Source organism: Danio rerio, chromosome 16 (assembly GCF_052040795.2).
Source record: "Danio rerio strain M-AB ecotype USA chromosome 16, GRCz13ab, whole genome shotgun sequence".
Taxonomy (NCBI): domain Eukaryota; kingdom Metazoa; phylum Chordata; class Actinopteri; order Cypriniformes; family Danionidae; genus Danio; species Danio rerio.
The window spans coordinates 58,400,365-58,422,305 of NC_141036.1; the positions used below are offsets into that span (position 1 = coordinate 58,400,365).

General features: G+C 38.3%; 2 protein-coding genes across 6 annotated transcripts in view; one reads left to right on the top strand and one right to left on the bottom strand.

Moving 5' to 3' along the window:
* The first annotated feature begins 1,878 nt into the window (after positions 1-1,878).
* Positions 1,879-7,659, top strand: baalca (BAALC binder of MAP3K1 and KLF4 a). Its single transcript, NM_001128767.2, has 3 exons — positions 1,879-2,109; positions 4,490-4,623; positions 7,254-7,659. The coding sequence occupies exons 1-3, from the start codon at positions 1,926-1,928 to the stop codon at positions 7,335-7,337; spliced, it is 402 nt and encodes a 133-aa protein (NP_001122239.1). The 5' UTR covers positions 1,879-1,925; the 3' UTR covers positions 7,338-7,659.
* A 4,787-nt stretch (positions 7,660-12,446) lies between these two features.
* spire1b (spire-type actin nucleation factor 1b) overlaps positions 12,447-21,941 on the bottom strand; it is a 79,608-nt gene continuing 70,113 nt past the window's right edge. For all 5 annotated transcript variants that reach the window (XM_087288026.1, XM_087288025.1, XM_087288028.1 and 2 more), the window contains one exon: positions 12,447-17,644. In XM_087288026.1, the coding sequence (XP_087144152.1) occupies positions 17,386-17,644 (259 nt within the window). In that variant the 3' untranslated portion in view covers positions 12,447-17,385. The remainder of the gene's footprint in view (positions 17,645-21,941) is intronic.

The following is a 21,941-nucleotide window of genomic DNA, read 5'->3' on the forward strand; positions in this document are numbered from 1 at the left end:
CTCATACGGATTAGTTTTTGAACTCAAATGGTTTGTAGCAATCAGTTTCCTCAAACTGTTTGAGTAGCCTTAACTTATTGCGTTTCACAGTACTTAACTGGTTTGAGTTCACTTCATTTATTGGGTTTTACTGTCCTCAAAATGCTTCATTTACTCAAATGGATTAAGTTCACTGGACTCATTAGGATTAGTTTTTGAACTTAAATGGTTTGTTGAAATCAGTTTCCTCAAAAGGTAATTTATTGGGTTTTACAGTGTATATTAAAAGATCTTAATTTCTGTAAGCAGTACAATATCCACAATCTGTAAGCAGTTCTCCCCTTGTTGGTTTGGGTTCCTCTGGGTGCTCTTTTCCCCGAATTTAATAAAAACTAATTAGCCAGAATGTGTGAATGAGAGAGTCAACTTCAATCTTTAAGTTCACTAAACTTAAACCTTGTCCATTACACTTGAATAACAAAGCCCTATCAACATCATTCATAATTACAACAATTTATCTAAGTTAACTAAACTTGACCACGTCCATTACACTTTTGTCAAGTCCTGTCAACTTTAACCTGAGTTAAGACAACTTCATAATTTTATTAAAGTAAACTTAAAAAATTTAAGGCAGCACAAACACTTATTAAAGTTGAAACAACATTTTTGTTTTACAGTGCACTAAATCAAAAGGTTACTGATTATCATGCGATAGCATTGTATTTGCTCAGGACTCGGTCATGTTGCTGGTTTTATCACTGAAGAAGTTTGATGGCTGTGTGGATCATCTGTTGAGCAGATCCAGCACAGGTGAATCAGTCTGATCTCACAAGAAAACGTAAGTATTTTACGCTTTGCCAGTTTAGTGGCTAATTTGTACGAGTTCAGTTGTACGAAATTGTACGATTTTAAAAAGGAGGTGTGGCACCTAACCCCACCCCTAAACCTAACCGTCATTGGGGGATGAGCAAATTGTACGAATTAGATCGTACAAGATTATAAGAATTAGCCACTAATTCAAAAAGTTACGAATTGCCGTGAGATTGTGTTGGTGAATCTCTGTTTGGTGCCACGCCGTGTTTGTTTCAAATCTCCGCAGAACAAAGTAACTTCAGCACACGGATCGAACTACAATAACCAACATTATTATCATTAAAATTGATAAAGATTAATAAAAACTATAATAAATGAACAAACAAAACTTAAAAAATAAATAATAAATATTATATAAATTATAATAATAAATGAATTGCTTTTGTTAATAAATACACTAATACAAACACATTGTGGAGTATGACCTTGTTTTAAATTAACACTAAAAACCCATGCTTTACTTGATTAATTCCTATATGCAATGAGATTTTACAAGGATTTTGAGTTAAGAAATTAAACTTACATAATAATGCATTACTTTAGGACATGCGAATTATAGAGGTAATTTAAATACAATTTTAATGGCGTAATAAGTAATTATTAACTGTTTTTAACTAACCTTCCCAACACTTTATTTTGTTATTGCTGCAATGACGCGCAGATGTGTTGATAAGAATGCGCGTCCGCGGTGCTCGTGACCTGGGCGCGGGTGAATTCCAGCAGAGCAGATCCACGCTCGTGTGCGTGTTTAAGATGCTCTCGGTGTAAAATAGTATAAAATAAAGAGGAAGGTAATTTAATGGTGTAATTAGTAACTATTTTAACTAACCTTCTCAAACAGTCTCTTTTGTTATTGCTGGAATGACGCGTAAAAGGTGTAAAATCAGGAGGATGGTGTAAAAAAGCATGTGTAATTAGTAGGTAATAACTTTTCTTCAGATATCTCTTGTTAATGCTGGAATGACGCGCAGCGGTGTTTATATGAATGCGCGTTCCCGATGCTCGTGACCCGGGCGCGCGCGAATTCCAGCAGATTCGCGCTCGTGTGTGCGTTTATGATGCTCTCGGGCTCGATGGGCTGCGGGGGAAGCAGATCCGCCACGATTGAGCCCCGTTATTACGAGAGCAGAGACACCGAGTCTACGTGGCTGACAAACACGGACACGGAACGGACAGCCGCCGGTAATGGAACCGGCGAGAGCGCGGGCACGGGCACGAGCGACAATGACAATACAACAACAGCGGCTGCCGGTGCAGGTCAGACACGAGCAGATTTATTACAACCCTAACATAGAAATGACACGCACTGAGGGAAAAAATACACATTACATAACATAATAATAATAGCATTCGTGTATAAAACAACACCCTCATGATGACGCATTCGTTATAAAGCTGTACACAGTGCACAGCATAAATAAGTGCACCACATTTTAAAAATGTATATTTTCATTTATTTTATCCACATAATACATTTTGGTGCATTAAAAAAGTTTTATTAACAGTTATCAGTTATATTCATTAAAATAAGACTGGTCAGCTTCTTTGAGAATAGATATTACATTTAAATTCAATCAAAATACTGCAACAAATATTTTTTTCTCTTAGATTTTTCCATTTTATTAAAAAATAATATTTTTCCACAACAAAATTTGGATATTTTGTTATTCTGCTATATATATATATATATATATATATATATATATATATATATATATATATATATATATATATATATATATATATATACACAATTTCAACAGAATTGGGATGAAAAGTTGGATGGAAATATAGTATTGTTGTTTTTCAGTGGGCAAATAATTATTATTATGAATAAAAAAAATGTTTCCTACTTTGATTTAACCTCCCAGTAACTTGAAATTTAAAACATTAAACTTTTATGAAAGTTAAAACAATAAACTTTGTTCATGTTTATCTTTTTATTTTAGTTTTATAACTTCAAATCTCACATTTAAAGTAACTAGGAAAGATTAGGGCAACAAAATCTCATATCATGCTATAAGTCATACAGTGCATCTAGAAAGTATTGATAGCACTCCACTTTTTCCATATTATTTCATGTTACAGCCTTTATCCAAAATGGATTAAATTAATTGATTTCCTCAACATTCTACACACAATCTCCCATAATGACAATGTGAAAAAAAGAGTTTTTGAAATTGTTGCAAATTTATTACAAATAAAAAAGCTGTAAAATCAGATGTGCATCAGTATTCACAGCTTTTGCTCAATACTCTGTTGATGCACCTTTGACAGTGATTACAGCCTCAAGTCTTTTTTGAATTTGATGCCACAAGCTTGGCTCACCTGTCTTTGGGAATGTGTGCCCGTTCCTCTTTGCAGTACCTCTCAAGCTCTATCAGGTTGAATGGGAAGTGACAGTAAAGAGATGTTCAATAGGATTTAGGTCTGGGCACTGGCTTTTCACATTGTCATTATGGGGGATTGTGTGGAGAATGCTGAAAAAATTTTTTTTATTAAATTCATTCTGGAAAAAGGCTGTAACATTAAAAAAAATGTGGAAAAAGTGAAGCGCTGTGAATACTTTCCGGGTGCACTGTAAAAGGGATTCATGAAAAGGATTATTTATGTTTTTACATTTGAACTCAAAACTATTATGCTACTGTTTAAAAATCCAGGTACACTTTTTAATGAAGAATGCGGAATAATATAAAAATATAAAATAAATATAAAACACTTTTCAAAAACCGGCAGAACATAAAAAAATTGGCAAATAAAAGGCTACATTTAAACGCTGTATTTTGTGATTTGATTTATGTTTCTGTCTGCTTATCCAAATGATGAAAAACCATTGCTGTAAACAATTTATTTTGCGACACCTAGAAATATAGAGCATTAATATTAAACGATCTGTCAAAATCCTTGTTTCTGATTGGCTGGAGGGTGTGCGTTAAATTCGTTTGAATGCACAGGTAGTTCCAGTCAGTTTTGATCACAGTTGGAAATAAATGCACAGAGTGAGACCAAATATCGATTAATAGGTCTCAAATATCCTCCTGTAAAATATTTTTCTTTTTCAAATATTTCTCAAGTTATATTTAAGGGATTAAGAAAATTTTCACAGTATGTCTGATAATATTTTTTCTTCTGGAGAAAGTCTTATTTGTTTTATTTCGGCTAGAATAAAAGTAGTTCTTAATTTTATAAAAAAACATTTTAAGGTCAATATTATTAGCCCCCTTAAGCGATTATTGTTTTGGATTATCTCCAGAACAAACCACTGTTATACAATAACTTGCCTAATTACCCTAACTTTACCCTAATTAACCTAGTTGAGCCTTTAAATGTCACTTTAAGCTGTATAGAAGTGTCTTCTAGTCTAATATTATTTACTGTCATCATGGCAACGATAAATAAATCAGTTATTAGAGATGAGTTATTAAAACTATTACATTTAAAAATGTGTTGAAGAAATCTGCTCTCCGTTAAACAGAAATTGGGGAAACAAATTAATATACAGGGGGGCTTATAATTCAGGAAGGCTAACAATTCTGACTTCAACTGTAGTTCTGGGAGTCCTGCAGTGGCATAGACTTGAGATGCATTGATGTAAAAGCAGATGAAGAACTGTAGTGTTGTTATTGTTGTTGTGAAGGTCAGAGGGAAGAGAAGGCCGTGACAATGAGCAGAAACTCCTCAGTGAAGGAGAAGCGGCTGGTGAACGCCGGCACACAGTGCAGCAGAAACACCACCAACAGCCAGAGGAGACCCTCACACAGAGACACAGAGGTACACAAAACATTTATTTCACTGTATACGCGAATTGGATGCATTTAAAAATGTGAACGCATTTACAATCGAGATTAATCGAAAGACCCGGCTGAGACTGTGTTATTCAACTGTTGTTATCTGGGAATAACATACCTTGGAATGTAGCGACTGACCAATCAGAATCCATTATCCTGGTCAAACGTGAAATGTACTCCAGTCCATTATACTAGTAGAAAGTAATGCATACACAGCTTCACACCATGGCTCCATCACCACCTTGAGCAGGGCTCGAAATTAACCTTTTTTCTTGGTAGAACCGCTGCTCCTAACTTTAAAAATGTAGGCGCATCAGTTAAAATTCAGTCGCACCCACCAATTATAAACACCATTACTACAAGTAAAATACAAACAGATTTATTGCTTTTGAAATCAAAACTAATCAAATTAACAAGCAAAAAATAAAAAAATAAAAATTATATTATAAAAAAATTATAAAATATATATATATATACATGCAAGAGGGAAATATGTCTCAACAAAATCCTGTTATTACAAGAAAATAGATTTTTATAAGATAACTGAGTGACCAAAAGGTACACGGAGCGCTCACCGGCCCTGCACGCACTGCTTGACATGAATGAATCTGTTAACGGTATAACTGTGCTGTTCTCACGGGTGCTGTCTGATATTGAACTGATGCTTTTGACATATACTGTACTTTATTATATGCATACGTCATGTTAATAGCAATACTGGTCTATTCATGAATAGCGATATTAGTTTACTCAGTGCAAGCCCGTTTGCGATGGTGTACGTGGTGTTTTATTTTACATATAGCTGCCACTTGCACGGCGGACAGCATCTGGCGATTATATGAAAACAGAAGCTCTCATGCTAGATGTGGCAAACAGTTACCTGAAAATTCCATCCCACAGACTTTTCATAGCAGACTTGAAGCCAATGGAAATCTTTTATCCACCCTTCGAAAAGTGTAGATGGTGGATTAAAATTCAGCACATGATCACTAGTAAGATGTGTCATTATTTGTAACTTTAGGTGGTTTCTAAACCAAATCTGTCAGCAGGGGCGGACTGGGACTAAAAATCAGCCCTGGCATTGTAGCCACACCAGCCCACATTACCACACCGATACAGCACCACCCAAGGACACACACATTGACTACGTATATTGGTGTACAGATGGTAAAATTATATAAGCAGTACCTATTTAAGAGATGTTTAAACATTTAATGTATGTGACTGTTTCCCAGAGATGGGTTGCGGCTGGAAGGGTATCCGCTGCGTAAAAACTTGCTGGATAAGTTGGTGGTTCATTCCGCTGTGGCGACCTCGGATTAATAAAGTGACTAAGCTGACAAGAAAATGAATGAGTGAATGAATGTATGTGACTGGAACAAAAACAACCCATTTATATATGCAATCATGTCATTCATTTTTTTTTGGGCTTGTTGCCTTTGTTAATCTGGGAATCGCCAACTTATCCAGCATATGTTTTACACAGTGGATGCCTTAAGGCTGCAGGGCAGCAGTATAGCATGTGTTTGGACTTGCGAAGGAAACCAGAAGAAAACCCACGTGAGCAAGCGCCACACAGAAACACCAACTGACCCAGATGAGGCTCAAACCAGCGACTTTCTTGTTGTGAGGCGACAGCACTACCTACTGCGCCACTGCACTGCCCCCTTTCGAGACTAGTTCTGTAAATTTTATGTATTTGGCATTGTCTGACTTGACTGCCTTTCCCTTTTTATGGTCCATCTCTGACAACAGCTTGTGTTGCACTTACTGTTAGTTTGAAATTCTTGCCAGATTTTGATTACGTCTGCGTAACCTCAGATTGTCGTCAGTCCATCTCGAAACCAGCCGGTTGTTGCCGATTGGGCCAATGCTTAACATTTAGTATTATACTTACTATTATCACCATCATCATCATCATAATATTCACATCTCGTAAGAGATAAAAGCTATTTAAAAAACAATACATATGAAAAAAAAAAAAAAAAATAGCTGACCGGCCCACATTTAAAAAATGGTCCGGCCCTTCTGGCATTTGCCAGAATTGCCAGATGGCCACTCCGCCCCTGTCTGTCAGTGTTATTTTCATTCTTGTAAATCTCTTTGTCATCCCAAACCAGAAGGCATTGACTGAGTGATTGACAGCTGATATTAACCAATCCATACGCGTTCAGTTCTAGAGCAGTGGGCCAATAAGAAGAGCGCGAATGTGGGGGGCAAGCATTGCGGACTTTGTTTACTGCAGCAAGTTGACATGATAACTGTTTTAAACCATTCCTGAGTGCTGCATTTCAAGTGCAATGATGAATTCTGCGTGAATGTCTCCTGAATCACGCATGTGGTGAACATTTTACAGCAAAACTGGTCGCTGTTCGCACACAACAATTTTATTCACTCGCACAAATGCTCCCAAATATACTTTGAGGTTGCATAGATAATATTTTGGGCGCATATGTGACCAAAGCGGTCGAAATTTCGAGCCCTGTTGTTGAGTGTGCATTATTTTCTAATAATTCAACAGCCCACAGTCAGTTATTCCTTAAAAGAGCTGAACACTTGTATCTCATCATGATATGCAACCTCAAACTTTTTTTTTGTTTTGTTTTCTTGCAGGTTAAGAGTAAATCTAAGAAACTCCCTCACGCTGATGGGGTTAAAAATGTGTGTCCGGCTGTAAATTCTGAAGCTGTATCTTGACTGAGAGTCTGAAAGAGCCACTAATGAAGGAGTTGGGTCATAATTAAATGCATCTGATTTAATTGCATGAGCGCTGGAGCGGATCCTAACCCTGATATGCTGCAACACAAGCCTTCACAGAGCTGCATCTCTCTTTCTGAAGGATTCAAGATGTTGTTTATTCATGTTTAATATTTGTTGTTTCATGTATCGGTTCGCGGGATTTCCATCAGTATTGTTCTAGTGCCTAATAAGTTTGTCACGATACTGGAATTCGGTACCAATCCATACTGAAGTTTTAGAAAAACGTCCCGCTAACATTTGAGAGCTGTTGAGCTCGTTATTAAACAGAGCTGATTTGCCATTGTGTTTACATGCTCAACAGAAATGGCTGTGATTGGCTGTTAAGGTCATCAGTTCACTGAACTCACTGCTGTTTACTGAGTGTAACCTCAGATACAGGGAGCGTTTTAAAGTCATGTCGATCAGCTGGTTTGTCTATGAGCTGACATTCAAGCAATCTGCTGATGAATCATGGCTTTAAAATCCTCCAGTGTCCCTGCATCAGTGGTGACACTCACTAAACAGCGGTGAGTTCAGTTAACTGATGAACTTCACAGCCAATCATAGCCATTTCTGTTGAGCACATCAACACAATGGCAAAGCAGTGCTGTTTAAATAGTACAAATGAGGACTTCTCCCTCAATCCCCGGGTCTGAATGCAGACTCAGTGCAGCAGGTCTCTTGCCCTGCCTATTTCAACCATCAGCCCTGCTGATAATCTGGAGGGTTTAGGCAAACACAGCAGCACGGCGATGTGTCTAAATGTGAACGAACTCCTGATAAAAGACAACGTCCGCCATTCTCCAATTCTCGTACTGCTCTTTTGACAAAAATGCTTGCTGCACACAAACAGATTTGCTGTATCGGCCCTGACAGCATCACGGGGAAAAACATGCAACAAACCCTGTGGATCATGGAAACAAACACATACCACCCTTCATGAACGGCTAAATGCTGTGTGCTGTGGGTCTGTGGACGCGGTCTCACCCAGTCATCAACATAGGATCCCACAGCTTGGCACTGGCAGGTCTGCTTGCCTTCGGAAAGCACGCTCAGTCATGAATAATTAAGAAGCCGCTCTTCTCATAGGACAATAAAACTCTGCTATGAATAATAATGAGAAACCGACGCGTCATCTTTGCAGTTTTGCGCTACGTCGACGATTTTGATCCGCCCCAAAAATCATTTTAAACCCGGAAGCTGAAATGAGCTGACAAAAGCTCAAAATTATCCAGTTTCCCCCACAATTAAAGCTGACAGGTGCTAACATTGTCTTAACTAATGCTCAACACACACAAATCTGTTAACATCTCAAAAAAAGCAATCGAGGGTTTCGTAAACCTTTAAGAACGTGCGCAACAGAGCTCAAATGTTAAGGGGAAATGGACTTTTTTAAAACATCAGTATCGATTGGTACTGAATTGCAGTATAGTGACAACACTAGCTAATGAGTCTGATAATGCAGATATACAGATGTCTCAGGTCGTGGTTATCAAATGAAGACATAAAATGAAAATATTGTTCTGTTCCCCAATTGATTATTCATGATTTATGTTTAAATTATTTACAGGGAAAACATAAAAGAATTTCCTGAGTAAAAACAGCACAAAATTTGATATTTTACTACAAAATTAAGCGAGTTGTAAAAAAATGTGAATAAAAAATTGTATTAAACTAAAATATTTGCTTGTTTGATTTTTACTTTTGTTTTTATCTCATAAGTCTTTGATATTTCGTACAAAAAAATCTAACATGACTAATTCATAATTTTTTTCTTCGGCTCAGTCCCTTTATTCATCAGGGGTCGCCACAGTGGAATGAACCGCCAACTTATTTAGCATATGTTATTATGCAGTGGATGACCTTCCAGCCGCAACCCAACACTGGGAAACATCCATACACTCTTGCATTCACACACACTCTCATACACTACAGCTAATTTAGCTTACCCAATTCCATTGTAGTGCATGTGTTTAGACTGGGGGGGAAAATGGAGCACCTGGAGAAAACTCATGCCAAGATGGGGAGAACATGCAAACTCCATACAGAAATGCCAACTGACAGAGCCAGGGCTCAAACCAGCGACCTTCTTGCCTTAAGGCGACAGTGCCACCGCAAAACTAATTATCTTCTTTTTTTTTTTCTTGACAACTGCTTGTTGGTTCTGACTTATTTTCAGAACTGTAGGTTTGGATTAGTGTTGGGCGATATACAAAATCCAAAATAATCCATACCTATTTTCTAGCCCGAAACCCAACCATAACTGTAAATTATTCCCAAAATCAGAGGGGAATAATAGATGGATAACACTCATGTAGAAGTGCATAAACCTACCCGTAAGCCTAAAATGACTATAAATGGTAAACATATCCCTTAATTCTGATTGGCTGATTGGAATGTTGTTTCAGGATGAACATACAGTAAATGTTAATCCAGGAACATCTCCTACTTGGTGAAATTAGTTTGGCCGTGTCAATATAGGTCCATTGTGAAATTATTAATTATTGTGAAATTATTGTATTTTTTCCTCTTGAGTTGGCTAGTCTAATTGTCAATTTCAATGCATGTTGTGTTGCAGTCTGAAAGTGTTGGTTAGGCGATGTTAATCTAAACTGGACAAAATAATCATAGTTAATTTATTATTAATGTAAATTTAAAATAATAATAGTGATTTTATTCAATAATGAAATTAAAACATTTAATAGCCCTACATTGATGCAAAATGAGCAAAATGTCGTCTTTAAAATCAGCACAGGCCTCAGCTCTCTGCGATATCCCTGCCTATCATCGATAAACGATACTATCGCTCAACCCTACTTTGGATCTATTTAATTCTTCTACAGCTTAGTCCCTAATTTATCAGCGATCGCAACAGCGGAATGAACCACCCTTCCCAGTGGATGTCCTTCCAGCTGCAACCCAGTACTGGGAAACACCCATACACTCTCACATTCACACACACTCATACACTATGTGTTTGGACTGTGGGGGGAAAACGGAGCACGAAACCCACACCAACACCGGGAGAACATGCAAACTCCACACAGAAATGCCAACTGGCCCAGCCGGGAGTCGAACCAGCGACCTTCTTGACACCACTGAGCCACCCGGGATTCATTCATTCATTTTCTTATTGGCTTAGTCCAGGGGTGTCAAACTCAATCCCTGGAGGGCCGAAGCCCTGCACAGTTTAGTTCCAACCCTGCTCCAACACACTTACCTGTAGGTTTCAAACAAGCCTGAAGGACCCAATTAGTTTGATCAGGTTTGTTAAATTAGGGTTGGAACTAAACTGTGCAGAGCTGAGGCCCTTTTGGAATGGAGTTTGACACCTGTGGCTTAGTCCCTTTATTAATCTGGGGTCGTCACACTTATCCGGCATTTATTTTACATAGCGGATGTCCTTCTAGCCACAACCCATCACTGGGAAACACCCAATTCACCTATAGCGCACGTGTTTGAACTGTGGGGGAAATGCCAACTGACCCAGCCAGGACTCAAACCAACGACCTTCTTGCTTTGAGGCGACATCGCTACCCACCGCGCCACCGCTTCGGATTCATTCAACATGATGCAAATATTATAGAATGCTGTCAGTAAATAAATATCCATGAATTAGATTCACACCACAAGGATAATTATTGTATTTAGTTTATTCTGTTGATCATCACTGGCTCAGGAAAGAATATAAAAAAATAACTTGACAGTCACTGATCAAAGTTTCCTCCTATGGACTGTTTTAACATGCACATTTCAGCTGCTGTTTAGTTTTCTTTTAAACACATTTATTTACATATCTTAGTTTCTATATACCCAAAGATGATTCTTAAGATATTAAACATGTCGACATTTTAAAAACCCACAGCATTTGTGCAGATGTTGAAATGTATGTGCAGTTTTACTGCAAACAAAACCGATTTGAGACTGTAGGGGACCTATTATGTGCCTTTTAACAAGCTGTCAAATAAGTCTCTGATGTCTCTAGAGCAGGGGTGCCCAAACCTTTCTTATGAAGGGCCAAAAACCAAACTTGATCGAGGCTAATGTGCCAAAGGTAAGTAAAAGTTGTCTTGGGTAATTTCCTAATTTATCTAATAATGTTTAAAAATGACTATAAAACATCTGAAGAGTTTAGATGCAAAAAGCTCTAAATGCCATCTGAAATTTTCCTCTAAAATGAGCATTTTTATCAGGCGCCTGTGTGTATGTTCAGTAATATCACTTTTATGGCAAAGAATAATAATAATAATAATAATTCCTTACATTTATATAGCGCTTTTCTGGGCACTCAAAGGACTTTACACAATGGGGGGATCTCCTCATCCACCACCTGTGTGCAGCATCCACCTGGATGACGCGACGGCAGCTATTTTGCACCAGACCGCACACCACACACCAGCTGATTGGTGGAGAGGAGACAGTGATGAAGCCAATTATGATATGGGGAGGGTTAGGAGGCCATGATGAACAGAGATCAGTAGGCAGATTTGGCCAGGATGCCGGGGTTAAACCCCTACTCTTTTCGAAGGACAAGGGATTTTTAACAACCACAGAGAGTTGGGACCTCGGTTTAACATCTCATCCAAAAGACAGCACTCACTGGGCAGTATAGAGTCCCCGTCACTATACTGGGGCATTAGGACCCACACAGACCACAGATTGGGCGCCCCCTGCTGGCCTCACTAACACCACTTCCGGCAGCAACTTAGCTTTCCCATGTGGTCTCCCATCCAGGTACTGACCGGGCGCAGCCCTGCTTAGCTTCAGTGGGAGAGTTGCAGAGAGCTAGCTGCCAGCTGTAATAAGTCCTTTTCCTGTTTTTTAAAGTGAAATATCCTAACATAAACTAAATTTCAGATGACACTTGGAGGTTTTTGCATCTGAACTCTTCATTTCTTTATATTACCGAATACAGGCTTCTTACATTTTATAATGAACTTATTACAGTTAAAACAAAACAATCTCATTTAATACAGAATTACACTAGTTTTTGCCTTGATTTGCTTGCCGATGTCTTCTGCATAGTCCTCAATCCGTCGAGTGAAAGTATTTGCAATTTTTAAAAAATCGGTTTCATTTACAACTTTTAATTAAAACAACAATACAGCAATAAAACAAACAAACAAACAAAAAAGGTCATGATGATCTTTGAACTGTTTTAAAAGCTTTCGCCACAACCCTCTCCATCATTCTTACCCTCCTCTCAAATGGGGCAGGCCCTACTTTGGGCATCTCTGCTGTAGAGTGTGTGTGTGTGTGTGAAGTTTCAGCTCCAAATATCACACAAATACAGTTTTATAACTCTCTGAAACAAACCCTTTTAGGCTTTGATCCTAATTGTGGCATTTTGGTGACTGTCGCTTTAAATTCGAATGAGATTGTGCTCTGTTCAAAAATAGGGCGGAGCTACAAATGCTTACTTGCCAGCATAGTGGTAGATTCAAAAACAAGACTAATGTCCTATGCTAATGAGGAAGAGATGTTCACTAGTGGGCGGGGCTTTCCCCCTCTGATGACACGTACAAAGGGAGAATGTTAATCAAAGTGTTTCCGCAGGTTGTTTTTATCAAGTGGGATTCTAAAAAAACAAACTAATAAATGTTTACCATCATCAGCTAGTTATATTCACACATCTTGTCGCACAGCTGCGTGTAAACCCCTTATAAAAGTGATTTTTGCATAATAGGTCCCCTTAAAACTGACTTGATGGATATGCAATGCTCCCAAAGGCAATACTCCTAAGGCAAATGAACAGAAGAGCCAATTAATAAAAACAACAAGGTGCTAAAAATGGCTCTCGTGCACACTGACATCAGTCTTTCTTCATTTAGATCCGATTATTTAAGGAAAAAGGCAACTTGATAAGATCTTGCATCAATGACTTAACAAGTGCAAACTCTTAGATCACACACTGACTAAAAAAACAGGCATCACATAATTTTGATAGTCCCTTTATCGCATTTTGTTGAATTCAAGTTACATTGCATCTACATGCGAACTAAATCTCATTAGATTATAAGTAGAATGTTAGGTTGGGGTTAGTGTAAATTGACATGTACTTGCAAAATTTCTTATAGTCAGTTAAACGTCTGTTGAAGGATAAGTATCAGCAGATATGCAACTCTGCAATGCAACTTTTAGCCAACAAAATATGCAAAAGGAACCATCAAAATAAAGTGTTACCAAAAAAACAAAACCTAATCATCAAAACTATTAAGCATCACATGAATCAAATTGATACGATTCTGAAATGCTTCGTATGCAGTGTTTCACCATGAGCAAGAAGCAGTATATTAGTTAACATAAAAACACAAAAATACAATCCTCAGATAAAAATATGAATACAAATAGCTCTTATACACAAGATATCTTGGATATCTCTCAAAATAAAACTGCCTAAATATCTGTTTGGTGCTAAACCAAATGCATGTGTGATTTAAGTGACGAATCGTTGACCCATAAACACTACAACACTTCATTGTTGAAATGTGATTTAAATATGTTTAAATCACTACACATCTAGATTTTGGTACCATCATCCTCATAACAAACAAATAAAAAAATCTCTTCCACTTACATGATTGAAATCTGTACATCCCAGATTGTTACCGGACATAAAAAAGCATAAATTATATAAAAATCAGTAAAAATAAATGGAACTCTTAAGGTTTATAAACTCATGGACCTCATCATGCCTGTCAATACAGAAAACAGGGCGCATAGGACTCGCAGGGGTACAATAATCTCCAAATCACTCCAAGGCAATCAACATACGCCGCATTCACAGTCAAATCTCACTTATATATATGAGGATTATGAGCTGTACAAATATATACACACACACGCACACCATCAACATCACAATATGAAAGTCACAGAGTAAACAAGATCTCATGGTGGATCTGAAAGTCTTTTAACCCTTCAGAATTCATGTGGATTTGTGCTTATGGGTTTAACAGATTGAATTTCAACATGAGACACACTAAATATTTTTTTCTTTACACATTTAAAGTCAAAACTGACTCCTGGTGCATGTTCCAGGTCTTATTATTAACAACATGCAGTTCCTGTGTATTTTAAATGATCTTTTACTGAATATCGGGGTTGCAAATAACAAGACAAGTCTGTGAGACTATTGAATATTCAGTATATTATCCAGAACTAGCATCATGAGGAACTACAAACTAGCAAATAATATTTGTAACGTCATTTCATGTTGACAAATAATTTATGAAGACGGTAAACAGAGATTAATTCAGCAGGGCTTTCCACTGTGGCTATTATTGTCGTTTTTAACCACATGGAATATATAACATATTACATTTGTAATTCATAACTAGTGTTGGTAGCGTGTTTTAGCCGGAGAAATAACTGTGGCGCCAAACTCGAGTAGCGCGAATAGTACGAACAACGCGAAAGACCGCCAAAACGCCTGAAAGAAAATCAACGTCAACGTTATTAACATTAAATGATGGCAAAACGACTACAATAAAATTAATCATAACCAAGCAGTTTACAGAAATAGCGTCTACAAGCGACATTTTTTTGTCATGATGAAATGATGACGTTAGCAAACAGACACGGAAACACCGCTTGTCGTACAAACCATCGTTTTAAGCGTTTAATATCACACTGTGATGGAAAAACGCGGCTATAATGGAGCGAAGATTTTAATCCTACCTTTTTATAGTCCGAATAGTCCATTCAGCGAAATTTATCAATGAATGCTAAACTAGAGTGAACGGGTCACGTGCTGCTTTTGTCCAATCAAAGACGCGGACTCTGCAAATATGAACGTTAATGGTTTTAAAAATGTGGTGTCACGCTAACGAATTTTTTTTAGCGAAATTCGAAAATTGTTGACAGTAGCAAAGCCAAAAACAAAGCCCTTTATTTGATAATCAAGCTGTCAAGCCAGCCTGACTATTTTAAGCAAAACATGCATAATAAAATAGTGAAAATTCCCACGAGTCTTAATTTTGACTGTAAAAGTTAAGCGAACAATATTAGCCAATGTGGCCTCAGAAGAAATAAGTTAAACCAGGATTTTTAACACCTGTTCACACCAAGGATAACATTGACAACATAGATATAGTTTTACAGTAGTTATGTAGTAATGGGGTATATGCACACCTGCTGAAAAAAAAAGCTTAAACCAGCCTAGGCTGGTTTTAGCTGGTTTACCAGCCTGGTTTTAGAGGGGTTTTGGCCATTCCCAGGCTGGTTTCCAGCCATTTTCAGCCTGGTCATAGCTGGTCAGGCTGGAAAATGACCAGCTAAAACCAGCTTGACCAGCCTGGTTTAAGCTGGACATAGCTGATTTTGGCTGGGCTCCCAGCCTGGCTAGGCTGGTCAAGCTGGTTTTAGCTGGTCATCTCCCAGCCTGACAGCTAAGACCAGGCTGGAAATGGCTGGAAACTAGCCTGGAAATGGCCAAAACCCCTCTAAAACCAGGCTGGTCAACCAGCCAACCAGTCTAGGCTGGTTTAAGTAGTATTTCAGCATCTGACTTTCAATTTCTGTCAGCCAGCCCCAGTGCTTCCAGTCAACTGTCTTTCCATTATAAAATTGCCACGTTTAAGGTCTGATTTCTTTAAAAACTCAGTGATATTTACTCTCTGATAACTATACAATATAAAGTGGGTCTCAGACTGGACAGGAATTAAATTCTATTTCCCCCTGCCATCTCTTTAAAACTACGACCGTTCATTTTACTTCAGTATTTTCAATGGAGTTTCTGCGCTCGCCTGCTGATCCTGAGAGTGCTAGCGCTTACACAATCTTATTTTACGCTTGAACAACTAAATGAATGCTGAAGTCTATTTAACTGAATGTAGCCTAATGTAATTACATTACAATATTAATACTGTAAAATGAACCTCAAGAAATTAAAAATAGTCACATTAAGCTTTCACCGGACGTTTATCATTGGCTAGTAGCTCATAGTTTTAGAATGTGTCCTGATATTTCTTTATATTGAGCAAAAAAGTTACTATCATACTTTTTTCCACCATAATTTGTAGAAGATACACATTAAAAAGTAATTGAGTGTATTGTTAGGCATGGTCAGACATGTATAAAACAAGAATTATGATATTCAAGCATGACAAATCAGCCCCAAAAATGTCTAATACTTTTCCACTATTATTATTTAACGCATATTTTGACATTTTAATATCTAAATTTAATGTGTTTGGACTGTAAGAGAAACCGCAGCACCCAAAGGAAACCCACACCAACACGGGGAGAACATGCAAACTCCACTCAAAATGCCAAATGGCCCAGCCAGGAATCAAACCAGCGACCTTCTTGCTGTGAGGCCACAGTGCTAACCACTGAGCCAGCGTGTCGCCCATTCAATATAAGATCTATTTTTAAATAGAATTTGCTGCAAACCAAAATGTTACACATAAACACTGACAGCCAATCAGAATCCATCCAAGATGAAAGAATTCAAGCATAATGTCGCAATAATAATAACAATAACGATAAAAAAATCTACATAAATGTTAATATAGTCATGTGTTTTGGTTGTGAACGTGCATTAATGACCGAGGTTTAATTATTTCTATTGAGAAAAGCCCTGGGGTCTCATTTATACTGTAAAACTTTGCCTAGAAACCATCCTAAAAGTGAATGTACGCTGAAATTAATTGATTTATTAATGATTATAACTCATATGATGATTTAAAGTGGTTCATTTAAGTCAATATTTAAATTAAATATGTTTACTTAAGAGTTCACTTATACAGCTGTGTGCATTCTCCTGTCAAGTTTGTTTTAATAGATCACAACACTTGCGTTGGCTGTGACGTTCACACATTTCACGTTTATAAACGAGACCCTGATGAGTAGTAATGTCAATTAATAACAGCACAAAACAGAAAATGTATGTGTGTGTATGAAAGAACTGCTACACATCCAAAACTGTTTATTGTCCCTGTAAAACATGTCTGACAGACCGACCTACCGTAACAACTTAGAGAAGATGACAATAGCATCAAACCTAAACCTCATTGATAGTTCTCTCCGAAGGCCGATATTCTGCGCCTTTCTCAGACGCAAGGATAAAGGATTGAGTCTTGCGTTTCAATCGTGCACGTTTGTTGGCCAGAGACAGGCTGTGTTTGCTGGAGGCGATGATATCGGAGATGAACTTCTTGCAGTCAACACAAACCTCCATGGTGCTCCAGTCCTCCATCAGCTCTTTCGGGAGCTCCATCGACTCCTGAGACGAGGACGACTGCCGCGAGTGCTTAGATAATCTTAGAGAGACGGAGAAAGCAATAAGCTGAACAAAAAGCTGGAGTTTAAAGTGAATAAAACACTACTATTGTCTTTGAGTTTTGCAAACACTTTTCACAATTCAGATAAAAAATGACCCCTAAACCTTTAAAATAAAGCAGAACTATTTAATTTCGATGCTTAAATCTATATTGCATAAAGAAACAACAGATAATTTTAGAGAGATGGATAAAAAGCTTGGGTTTATAGTAGGGTTGGGTACCAAAATCTGGTGCCATTATAGCACAGGTACCATTTTAACCACTATGTACCTGATCGAATCAGCATATGAATTTCAGTGCCTAATCTTGATGCCACTGGTGCTGCGACAAGGACGTAAGAAGCATCAAGAGGTGCATCAAAGGCACATATTGGTAAGTGTTGTCACACCATCTCTAAACATTTATTTCTAAAAAGCTTTGAGGAATACGGACAGGCGATGTCAGGCATTTGTTCTTGTTGCTTAGGGAACGGACGATCTATGTACTATAACATGTAAGACGGGATCATGAAAGGAACATTCAAAAAGCAGCTCGTGTAAACACCTTAATCATATTGTCTTATTTACATTAAGGCAAATCATTAGATTACTAATAACCATGTAAATATAAGCCTCTTTTACACAGTGATACTGGTAAATATCTGGAAAATTTCCGGAACGACTTTACCGTTAAATTCAAAAAAGCGCTGTTCACACAGGCGAGGACGTTATGGAGTTTTCCTGGAAAAGAGCATTCACACATCCATCCCAAAATGCCGGTAAATTCTGACATCATTAAGCAGAAATGACCTCTAAACGGCTGCGCTTGTGTTTGTAAACATTTGACTACATTACAAACTCTTTGGATGGATCAGTATTGAGTACAACTCCAATGAAAACATATAGAGGAACACTTTCGCATGTCGAGATGTTCATGATATGTGTGTGTGCTGGCGCTATGGGCGCTCACGGGCACACGCAAAGCTTGAAGGTAAACAAACAACGGATTATCATAAACATTATCGATAATTATTTACACAGTTAGCATTAAGAAGGAACATAGAAACGTTACCGGACTAACATCTAGCAGCTAAAGGTGTCTGGAAAAATATTCAAAGGCTTTTATTCTCATAAACCGTCTCACGTCAGCACGTTCTAGACGTGTACGTGCTCTTTCTGGCAATCTTCCTTCTGCATTCACACAGCGCAGCATTCTGGCAAATTATCAGTAATGTTACAACTTCTCTTTCCGGAAAATAGCCTGAACGAATTTACCGGTATTTTCAAAAAGGGCCTGTTCACACATACAACCTTTCCGGAAAATTGCCGGTAATTATCCGGAAAGGTCTGTATGTGTGAAAGGGGCTATAGTCACAAGCCCCAACCCTAGAAGTAAAGGAGTTCAGTATTTTGATGACTTTTCGTAGGTTAGTAGTAAGCTAATGTAATTTCATAAGGCAAATCTTAAAGGTTAACTAAACCCTCGATTACTTTTTTTGAGATTTTAATAGAGCATCAGTTGAGACAATGTTAGCACCTGTTTGCTTTAATTGTGGGAAAAACTGGACAATTTTGAGCTTTTGTCAGCTCATTTCAGCTTCCGGGTTTTAAATGATTTTTGGGGCGGATCAAAATTGGCGATGTAGCGCAAAAGTACAAGTGCAAAGATGATGCATCGGTTTCTCATTATTATTCATAGCTGAGTTTTCTTATCCTATAAGAAGAGCCAGCTTCTTAATTATTCATGACTGCAGATGCTTTCCGAAGGCAAGGCAGACCTGCCAGTGCCAAGCTGTGAGACACGGACCCACGGCACACAGTATTTAGCTGTTCATGAAGGGTCGAATGTTTTGTTTCCATGATCCACGGGGTTTGTTGCATGTTTTTCCCTGCAATGCTGTCAGGGCCAATACAGCAAAGCTGTTTGTGTGCAGCAAGCATTTTTGTCGGGAGAGCAGTACGAGAATTGGAGAATGGCGGACTTTCTCTTTTATCAGGAGTTTGTTCACATTTAGACACATCGCCGTGCTGCTGTGTTTGCCTAAATCCTCCAGATTATCAGCAGGGCTAATGGTCAAAATAGACAGGGCAAGAGACCTGCTGCACTGAGTCTGCATTCAGACCCGGGGATTGAGGGAGAAGTCCTCATTTATAGTGTTTAAATGAACACGATTATCTTTATAATGATATAAATTGTGGTTATCTGTATATGAAATTACAAATAACAAATGTAACAGGACATTAAATGACTGTTTATTTCTTTGCATTTTAACTTAAATAAACTATAAAAATATGCGTCTCCTCAGGGTTTGTCTCATTTTGTGAGCTAACTGACAACAGACTGACGACTGACCCCTCCTTCTCCCTTGCTGGCCACGCCCACTTCTGCCCTTTGCTCGCGGAGCTCCACGCCCATTATAATGCATCTTTTGAAAAAATTCTGAGGTAGACCTGAACCGAAAGTGGGGAGTGTCATGACCCTTTTAATTCATGCTAATCAACAAATGATCAAAGGAAATATATTAATGTAATTTAAATATATTAAATATGAATTGATGTTTACTTTAAACTTTAATTTTATTGTTCTATTAAAATTATTTTTTAAAAGATTTTGTTTCAAGAGTTTCGCCCTTAGCTGATGATTGATTATGGATTATGTTTGTTCATGCTGTCCCGGGAGAGAGCCCTGAACTTGTGAGATCCTTGAGCCCGGGGCTCCAACCTGTTGCAGGGCGAGAGGGAAGTCCGAGTTCAGGTAGGTCTTGAGAACTCTCCCGCTTGATAATGTTGGAAGTAGATTATAATGCTATGAAGTCTCTATACTGTCAATTTACTTTTGTCACATGTTTTTGGTCTGGGAGGGAGGAAACCAGAGAGCCCGGTGAAAACCCACGCAAACATGAGGAGAACATGCAAACTCCGCACAGAAACGCCGACCTGGCCAGGTAGTGTCCGAGCCGGTGACATTCTTGCAGTGCGGCCGTGGTGCTAACCACTAGGCCTCCGTGCTGCCCTGACAAGGAAATGAGAGGAGCAGGGGTGTTAGGGGGGATTCTTCAAGAAGATGGCTGAAGTAAGATACTCTGGTTATTTATAGTGGTTAAGGAATCATCTGATTGGTAAATCAGTGTTAGCTAATGTGGACCAGGTGCTATCAATCATAAGCGCGTGCTCCTCTCGAAATTAGTTATAAAATAAACTTCACCAACTAAAAGATTATCTTAGAGTCATCCATTATAATTTTGTGGCTCAAAAGAATCGGTTCAGGCACCATTACCGTTTTAAAAGTATCGATTAAGCACCGGTATCGAAATAACCCCAAACGATACCCAACCCTAGTTTACAGTGAGTTTAACCCTCCTGTTGTCTTATAGTTCTCTTCACCCATGTAAAAAAGAAAATAATACTTAGAATTTCTAGGTAATTTACACTGGAAAAAAAAGCTTTTCTTTTTGTGCACGTTTGACGCAATAGTAATTCACCTCTGTTCATGTGTTTGCATTGAATGCACTGACTCTGCATACAAACAAATACCTTTTTAATCATTTTTAGGGGGCTTTTAACTTTTATTGGACAGGATATTATAGATTACAGACAGAAAAGCGTGGGAAGGAGAGAGAGGGGAATGATTGGCAAAGGACCTTGAGATGGGATTTGAACTCAGGTCACCGTGAGACCCTCAGTTCTATATGTGGGCACACTTTACCACAAGTTTATTGGCAATGACTACTTAAATAAATGTGTAAACCTAGTATAAAACAATTATCGCCGCTTGTTGATTCGGCATGTCCCTATCAGAACGTCACAGTGTGTTTTTATGCTTTCAAGAGTTCAGGTTTAGCTGATGATTGCTAGTAAAGCTTGTTTGGCATGCTGTCCCAGGAGAGAGCCCTGAGCTCATAAGATCGTCGAGCCCGGGGCTCCCTCCCATTTGCGAGATGAGAGGTGATTTTGAATTCAGGTAGATCTTGAGAACTCCCCTGCTGTAGTAGCTAATGAACAGATAGTGATTGCTCTTAAGAGATTACTACTTGCTAGGAGCATGTCTATAGTGACGAGTTGGATTAGTCAATTAAATTAAGTTGCATGTTTTTGGATGGTGGGAGGAAACTGGGGAACGCGGGGGAAACCCACATGAGCACGGGGAGAACATGTAAACTCTACACAGAAACGTTGATTGGCTTAGTAATGACCAGTGACGTTCTTGCTGTGAGGCAACAGTGCTAAGCACTGGGCCACCGTGCCACCCATCTAAGAAAGGAGGAGAAGTAGGGGTGGAAAGGGGAATTCTTCAAAAC